General features: G+C 39.2%; 1 protein-coding gene across 1 annotated transcript; it reads right to left on the reverse strand.

Annotated features, from left to right (window-relative positions):
* Positions 1-5,373: 5,373 nt before the first annotated feature.
* LOC124133559 (NADH dehydrogenase [ubiquinone] 1 beta subcomplex subunit 8, mitochondrial-like) lies at positions 5,374-8,485 on the reverse strand. Its single transcript, XM_046497993.2, has 5 exons — positions 8,369-8,485; positions 7,740-7,960; positions 7,202-7,269; positions 6,344-6,434; positions 5,374-5,701 (listed from the first exon to the last, which is right to left on the reverse strand). The coding sequence occupies exons 1-5, from the start codon at positions 8,457-8,459 to the stop codon at positions 5,600-5,602; spliced, it is 573 nt and encodes a 190-aa protein (XP_046353949.1). The 5' UTR covers positions 8,460-8,485; the 3' UTR covers positions 5,374-5,599.
* Between the last annotated feature and the right edge of the window lie 127 nt (positions 8,486-8,612).

The following is an 8,612-nucleotide window of genomic DNA, read 5'->3' on the forward strand; positions in this document are numbered from 1 at the left end:
ATACAGATGTTTAGCTGTTCCGTCTTTGATATTTGTGTTAAACAGTCAGAAGTGAAGATTGTATCACTTCTGGTAGAAGCCATGTATGTATTTATTTGAAGAGATTCATCAATATGGTGCAAGAGTTGACATATGCAAAGTGATGTTTTAGTTTAGTTGTTGATTAATGGTGTTGTAGTATAAACTTTGTTACCACAATAGTTACTTACTTAAAGCATAGTCACCACGCACAGTCAGAAAAGTCTCGATTGATTGAGTCATTTGGCTCGGGCACGGGTGGGCCAGTTGTGCAGTTTACTGTGCAGAGTTGCGTCCCTTGGGCACGCCAGAAATCTGTGATTGTGAGCTTGATTCCCGGTTTGCATGGATTGTGTTTCTAGGTTTGTCAGCAACATACCCATGCTTGTGGGTTTCACCAATGTGGTAAACTTGACCTGCATCACTTCAGACTTTCCTCCCACATAAAGCTGACACAACCGCCATTCATGATATAACTGGAATACTGTTAAAACTCGAACGACTCACTGATTGGCCCAGTAATGTACAAACGTAACAATTTCAGTTAGGGCTGGCAAAAAAGATTGATAATCGGAATTATCATCGATGGGAAGAAGTATTAACGATTATCGATATGAAAATTGTGTCATCGATAATACCTTACATAAACTACATTGTAATTAAATAATGTTTAGATTTACCAAATAGACTTCTTATTGTCAATAATGTTAATTGCTGAAGATGGAAAGCCACTGTTTTTGTTATATCTCAAATGTCCACGAAGTAATCCTTGCATAAATGTGTCACCACTCACCAGTGGTGTGAAATATGTTGATTTCTTTAGGATTTTGTTTTGCGTATTTGCCCAAAGATACTTTTCCGATATTTATCGATAATTGATCGATATTTAGTTAACGATTACTGGTCTCTATGAGCTGTACCGATAGCCAGCCTTAATTTCAATGGGCTTCTATTTCTTTAGACTAGTCAAATTGCCAAAAATAGTTCCTGACCTCATTGCAAGAACTGTTGTTTAACACATTGGATGAAGGGACTAGCTCCTGTACAAAGCTGAAGCCCTGATGACAGTTCTGACTTCACTGATACTGCAGCTTCTAGTTGCCACTTACAGATACTGCAACTATGTTTGAAAAATGATTACGCAACCTAGCATGCTGACGTGGCAAGGTCTATCATTGTGCTGCGTGTGTATCGAGAGTGAATTAATGTGATTAACAGAAGTCATGAGGCCAGTTTCTAGAGACGGGTTGCCACGACTACAAATATGGAAAGAGATGTTGTTTTTGTTTCGGTTTTGTCTCACTTTTTATGGAAATGTCTACAGGTTGATTAACTCAAATAGGTAATGATCTTTGGAAATGAAAAACTTGACACAATTTGCTGTTATGATGTATATGTTTAAGCAATTTAATTTTTGTTTGACTACAGAAATGTTAGACACATCTTGGCTGTGAACTGTTTATCTGCTTTTCAATTTGATTTCTAAAATGTGTCTTTGAAATCATATATGTTGGATATATGAAGACATCCCTAGGAATCTGAAATATCACTTTTTTCCATAAATGTTTTAACTACAGTACACCTTTTGGGAGTGTTTAGCTTTACTGGACACGACTTTTGGGTTCCAGTTAGAGCCCCATGGGTAGACTCTGATCATACTTGTGTTGTCAGCCGGAAGCTAGGCAAGACTAATGAGCTTTTTAGCCTAAACTTTGCTTTGCCCCATGCTTTAGCACACAAAGTTAGTGCTCATTTAAATTATCAGAACCCGGTTATTGCACCGATTATTGCACTTGCACACTGTCATCGATCCCAATTGTGTGGATCGATGCTCATGATATTAATCACTGGATTGTCTGGTCCAGACTCGATTATTTACAGACCGCAATCATATAGCTGGAATATTGCTTAGTGCGTTAAACAACAAACTAACCAACCAACATGCACACAAATGAATACAATCATGCACATACACACTAGTCAAAATTTCTTTCCCCGGATAAATCGACACATAAAGATCCGGAGTAGAATTGGACTTTGGTGATTTATGTTCTCGGATCCCAACTACGTAGATCGATGCTCATGATGTCAATCACTGGATTGTCTGGTCCAGACTCGGTTGTTTACAGACCGCTTTGATATAGCTGGAATATTGCTCAGTGCGGCGTTAAACAACAAACAAACTTCAGTAGGTTACGTACCTTGTGTATTGTTATGCACCACATGACCTATAATTCTGTGTATCTCCTGCGGTTCGGAGATGGGGGGGCACGGGTGGCCCAGTCGTCTAAGGTGCCGCTACTCGCTGTGCACAGTTCCGTCTCTTGGGCACGCCATAAACCTATGAATGTGGGTTTGAATCCTGGTTTGCCCCGATTATGTTTCTAGGTTTGTCAGCACAATACCTGGTTTCGTGGGCTTTCCCGCCACATTAAGCTGACACACCGTGATATAACTGGAATAATGTTAAAAGCTGCGTTAAACCCAACTCACTCACTCACGGAGATGGTAACCACGGCTAGCTTCCCCTGCGAATCTATCATGAATGGAATGTTGTGTGTGAAGAGCCATAATCAGAGGCCAAAATAAAATTTAATAAAGCTGTTTGCTTAAGAATATAAATCAATGTTATAGAGCGAGTGAGGCACGAGAACCGAATGTATTGTAACAAGCCTAACAAGATTATTGTCTTGACAAGCTGCAGGTGAGTCAAGATATTCAGGGTCACAAGCAAAATGTGTCGGTTTGATTACTGAAAACTATTTCTGTTTTCCCACCATGTATTGTTGAAGGGGGACGGGAAACCTGGAATGGTGAAGAATGTATAAAACTTTAACATCCAATTTCCTGCTAAGATATGTACCTCAAGTGTTGTTTTTCGAAAAAGGACAAAAGCAATGTGATTTATGAATAAGCCATGGTGTTCAGGATCAACTTGTGAACAATTTCATGGTTGCTCTATTTATTTGATATTCACTTCTGTAGAGAGGGATGGTTTCTTTGTTAGATATATGAAAAAAACATGTTATTTGTAATGTTTTCAATGATGCAAAATAAATGCATTTATCAATTTTGTGTGTTTTGTTGCTCTCTCTTTCTCTCAATATATTTGGGAAAACCTATACCTAATTTACATGTTTATGGCTTGAGGCCTAGAACAAGATGAGCTTAATACATCCAGCCTAAGTGAATGTTTAACATGGCAGTCAGTGTTCCAGCTTTATCAAGGCTGCCTGGAAATATGTTACACCAGACTTGACTTGCAAGAGCCAACTAACATTGTGTCCTGATGTTGTTGATCAGTGCTCATTCTTGTCATTGGTTTTCCTGGACCAGACTCATTTAAGTGCCTCCTTTTGGAGTTTCTGACCACCTCCTTGTGCTGGTAGATTGAGTGTCTAGTTGGAGAGTGGACGGTCAGTGGTTCAATGCCCGGCCCCGTCATATCAAAAGATGTTAAAAAATGGTACTTGTTGTTACCCTGCCTGGTGCTCAGCATTAAGGGGCTAAAACAAGGACTGGTTACACCATTACACCGATTGTTCCATCAAAGTATAATCAAGCATGTGCTTGAAGTCCATATAATTTTCTCAATAAGGTAGCTAAAGAAAAGATTAAAACTGGTGATGTATTTTCACAAACTAGAAAATATGTTTGAGTGGAAATGCATATGACCTATGTAATAAAGTCCAAGAGGAAGGAAACTATGTTTTTTGTCAGACCACAAGTTTGTTCGTTTGTTGTCTAACGCTGCACTGAGCAATATTACAGCTGGGATATGTTGGGGTGCGTTGCTTTTTGAAGATGGAAACATGTTGAAGGATCAAGAAAAAAAGGGAAATGCACACTGTGAGATAGGATAAGTTTTAAAAATATTCCAGTTATATGACAGCAACATGTAAATAATAATCGGATCAGATATTGTGATTGATATTGTGAAGAACCTACGCCAGGACACGATGACACACATTCAACCAAATCACCCAGTCTGACCACACGATCCATTTGGTCGCCTCTTAGACAACCATCGGTTGCTAGGGACCCATGTTGACCAGGAATCCATACGGGGCAGACCACAAGTAATGCCATCCCACCATGTACCCACTTCGGTTCCTCACTGTGATGGCTACAGGTACTTGGTACAAATCAGGTCTGAGATTTTAGTAGGCATGTATGTCTCAAAACTTCAGTAATGACATCAGAATTGAAATGCATTGGTTGCTGAAGACCTATTCTACCCCAGATCTTCACGGGTTGTATTGTGTAATGATTTCTGGGGAAATCTGGAAGTTGTGGTGAACAAACTGCTTTTGTACCAATCTCATTAAAATCAGATCTAAGTTCTTGCTGCCGCTAAACAAAGATCTGAGGACATCCCATTACGGGTCACGTCAGAACGATCTTTTCGCGAACTTTGACCGACAACTAAAACGACTAAAAAGAAGTTGACATCAGCCAATTAGAAATCTGCTTTCACGTTTCAACCTGGCGACTTCCATTTCAGACTACGCTTGAGAAATATGTTGACACAGTTCTCGATTAAAATTTTGAAAACAGGACAAAAGAACATACCGGAATGTCTAATATATGGTTGCGATTGTATGGCAGTGCTTCCCATGTACTGTGCAACGCCTCCTCCGTTCAAATGTTTATTCCACGGAAGCGATAATTTTGACGGAATCAGTCGTACGGGCCGTAACTGTCGTTCGGAATACCCTGTGTTAACGTTTTCAAGGTTGCATGATTAGAAAACACAATCCGACTGTCACTTTCCTAATCTGGTAAGCGATGCTTTGATTGGTCGGATGAAAGGTTGTTCTGACGTGACCCGTAATGGGATGTCCTCAGATCTTTGTTTAGCGATAGCAAGAACTTAGATCTGATTTTAATGAGATTGCTTTTGTATTACCAAGTAATTGCCAACACCTACCTAATTTTGGTCAGCTCTTACAACGGGCCCGTGAAGATTCGGGGTAGAATCGGTCTTCAGCAACCCATGCATGCCGTAAAAGGCGACTATGCTTGTTGTAAGAGGCGACTAACGGCATCGGATGATCAGCCTCTCTGAGTGGTTGATGCATGTCACCGTATCCCAACTACGTGGATCGATGCTCACGATGTCAATCACTGGATTGCCTGTTTCAGACTCGATTATTTACAGACTGTCGTCATATAGCTGAAATATTGCGGAGAGCGACATTCAACAACAAACAAACATTTTACAACAACCATGTAACACTAGGAATCTATTTGGCCCCTAACAGCTCATAAGTGAAACCCAAAGGGTCATGTAATATGTTTCAAGGATAGTGTAAACATGGGTGAGAAACAAATACATCCAACAAATAACCCACATTATTTCATAAGTATTTAATAACAGAAAACATTACTACAACTCATTTAGAAGCCATTTCAGCATTTCTTCTTTGTTGTTTCGAAATGGCCGATAGAATCCACACAATCACAAATAGTTCACTTCCAACAATGGCCTGATGTAGCGTAGTTCCTGCTACCCCGGTGTCACAAGGAGAAAGCTTCACCCATACAGTATGTACAATCAACATGCCTAGACAGTATTCCATTAATCTACAGGCTCGAATGTGTAGTGTTTAACTGCTTCCTCCTTCCCTGGGTCTCCCCCGTTTTCAAGGTAGAGGTTGTTGAATGGGTATTGTTTAGGCATCTGAAACACAAACACAAGCACTTGTCACCTGTAGGAGTTGGGCTGTCAGTTCACACCACATTAGGGTGGGCGTACCAAGAATGGTCTTCACACAGAGTGGGCCATCTAACCTAATCTAGAATTTACTATCCCATGGCAAAGTTGTATTCTATCATCAAGGTCATTACATTCACAGCTGCAAATAACACGGTGAATACAACCCTTTAACTGACATCATATCAAACAAGCATGAAATATGAAATACTCAAATCCGCCACAAAAATAACATGTCCGGTTGTGTGCAAGGCAAGAAATATTGTACAGTTTTCAAGATCTGCTCGGAAATGAGCACTACCGCCATTTTCAGTCTTCAGTCAAAACTCCCAAATTATTAAAAGGCTCCAGTTTACCACTTGACCTATATATGTGCCAAGTTTGGTGAAGAAATATTGAACGATTTTCAAGATCTACTCCGGAAAGGAACACTATCGCCATTTTCCGTCAAAGTCGTTTGCTATGAAAATTCAAAAACAAAAAGCTAGCAGATCCTTGCAAGCTCCTCACACTGACAGCTCATCTGCGGAGCTCTCAACTACTGCTGTTCACAAGTCCTTAGAGAGTTATTAAAGGATATAAGGATGATGAAAGACAAGTTCTACTTACCACTGGCAGAAAGTGTGGATATGGTTCAGTCAGAATATAGATCGCCAATATTGTACCGAGGAAAGTGCCAGTTGTTAAGAACATTGTCCGGCTGAAATGGTGACAACACACTTTAATACTGATAGTAATGATCATAATATTTTTAAGTACTTTTGTTGTGCTATTTCCACACAAGATATACGACTATTAGTATCATCAAGTCGTCAACAGGGTTCACAGATCAGTGCATAATAGATACGTATGGTTTGCATTCTCAACTATGTTTCTTCAGCAATGTTCAGTGTCCAAAAACCCATAGCATGGGGATATATGTTGTATTAATGTCTTATGTTTGCAATGTTGTTTTGTTTTTTTCAACAAAAGGAAGTTTTTTTCAATATGCTTCAGCATGGGGAAAGGGTCATACATTGCACGCTTGTGACAGTTGTCCTTGTGTCTGGGGGATGGAGGGTGAAGTTTATGGCAGCATATTGCTCCAAGACCCCGCGGGTAGCTGGGTGCACGGAAGCTAAGCACGATTTTTTAAAAGTACTGATTTTACCTCAAAAGTTTACTGCATCTGCCATCTTTGTTTATTTGACTTGACTTTTGCCATTGACTTATTTCATTACTTGGTGTGGATGTCCAAACTACACAAAATTGCTTAAAATGTTTAAAATATTTCTGGGGGGTGGGAGACATGACCCTAGACCCCCTTACAGTTTTCCTCTTTTATGGGGAAAACCTGCTCACATCCCTGATATTTATAGGGCATACCAGACTTTTTGCTTAATTTCTACCCATGACAACATGTAATGATTCATATTATCTTGTTACTCTAAATAACAAGGACATGTTATATTATATCATAAAACTTACTATGACAATCTTGGGTTGGCATTCATATTGTACCTATCTTCACCAATCATATCATGGTCCACATGCAGCTGAAACAAACAAAATATTATCATATCTTTCAGTTTCTTGTGAAACCCACATTAATCATGTTAATAGTGTCCCGTGAAAATACCGGGTTAGAATTGGTCTTCAGCAACCCATGCTTGTTGTAAGAGGCTACTATCGGGATTGGGTTGTCAGGTTTGCTGACTTGGTTGATTCATGTCATCATATCCCAATTGCGTAGATTGATGAACATTATGTCAATCACTGGAGTATCTTGTCCAGACTTGATTATTTACAGAACGCCGTCATATAGCAAGAATATAGCTGAGTGCGGCGTAAAACAACAAACGAACACATTAATAGCAATAATAACAAATGGGACATTGCATTTGAAATCACTCTTAACACTCATTCTCAAAATAATTCACATTTCACATGTTTCAACATTAAGTGGAAATTCTAAAAAAGAGGTTGCATGTGCCAACACTAACATTATGTTTAAGATTTTACATACAGGTTCACCATAGTTCCTTTTGATCTCTGGTAAATCCCAGTCCTCGTTTGGATCCCTGACGTCTCCTGATACATGTGGAAGTTTGGGGTAGTCTCCATATCCTGTCCCATCATCAGCATACACGTCATAATCTTCTACCCGCAACCCATACCTCTTGGCAGCATTTGCTCGTTCTTCGGGGGTCAAAGGATATGGACCTGGCTTCCAATCCTTATTCCAATCTATAACAAATAATAAATAATAGTTGAATTATCTCTTAAAAGGTGAAATAATATTATACTTAATATTTATGTTGCAAATGTTTATCTTTATCAACATTTCTCATTGAAAAGGCTACAATTATTTAGTTGCATTTTAGAATATGTTATCTACAGTGACATATTTTGTGATTCTGAAACAAATAATAACCTTTTCTCTTACAATTACATGCATGGATTTTCGCCAATGTTGCATAAACTTTAACGTGTGGACATTTAGCCGACAATCTCATGAGATTCTCTTGCTTCAGATCTAGAATTTTGGTCAGTAAATATTTTCGGGCGCTTCAGTGAATGCATATTCTTCAACATTTCCGACTTGGCGTGATGATGGTAGACACTTAAATCATAGAATACGTTTGCATTGCTTACTTGAAACTACTGCTGACGTCTTGATGGATCTGTTAGTCATACAGGGGCGAAATACTTTGCTTGCAAGCAAAACACTCCTGAAGGTCGCCATGTTGGACGTGAAAGTCAAAGACCGAAGAGCGGCAACAGGGGAGATAACCGTTCAAAATCTCACCCTCAGCTGCTCATCATAATTTGTGTTACTCAGAGAAATACAATAAAGTGTTTGTTGAAAAAAGGAAAGATTTTGAAATATTGTTTCTTA

The sequence above is a fragment of the Haliotis rufescens genome, unplaced genomic scaffold (assembly GCF_023055435.1).
Source record: "Haliotis rufescens isolate VD_foot unplaced genomic scaffold, xgHalRufe1.0.p SCAF_5, whole genome shotgun sequence".
Lineage (NCBI taxonomy): Eukaryota > Metazoa > Mollusca > Gastropoda > Lepetellida > Haliotidae > Haliotis > Haliotis rufescens.

Bases quoted from the DNA above. Each gene is read 5' to 3' on its own strand.
- LOC124133559 (XM_046497993.2), bottom strand. From the start codon at position 8,459: ATGGCGACCTTCAGGAGTGTTTTGCTTGCAAGCAAAGTATTTCGCCCC. The intron at 7,961-8,368 runs GTAAGCAATGCA...TATTTGTTATAG, and splicing joins GACGTCAGCAGTAGTTTCAA to ATTGGAATAAGGATTGGAAG. The intron at 6,435-7,201 runs GTAAGTTTTATG...TCACCATTTCAG, and splicing joins GCCAACCCAAGATTGTCATA to CCGGACAATGTTCTTAACAA.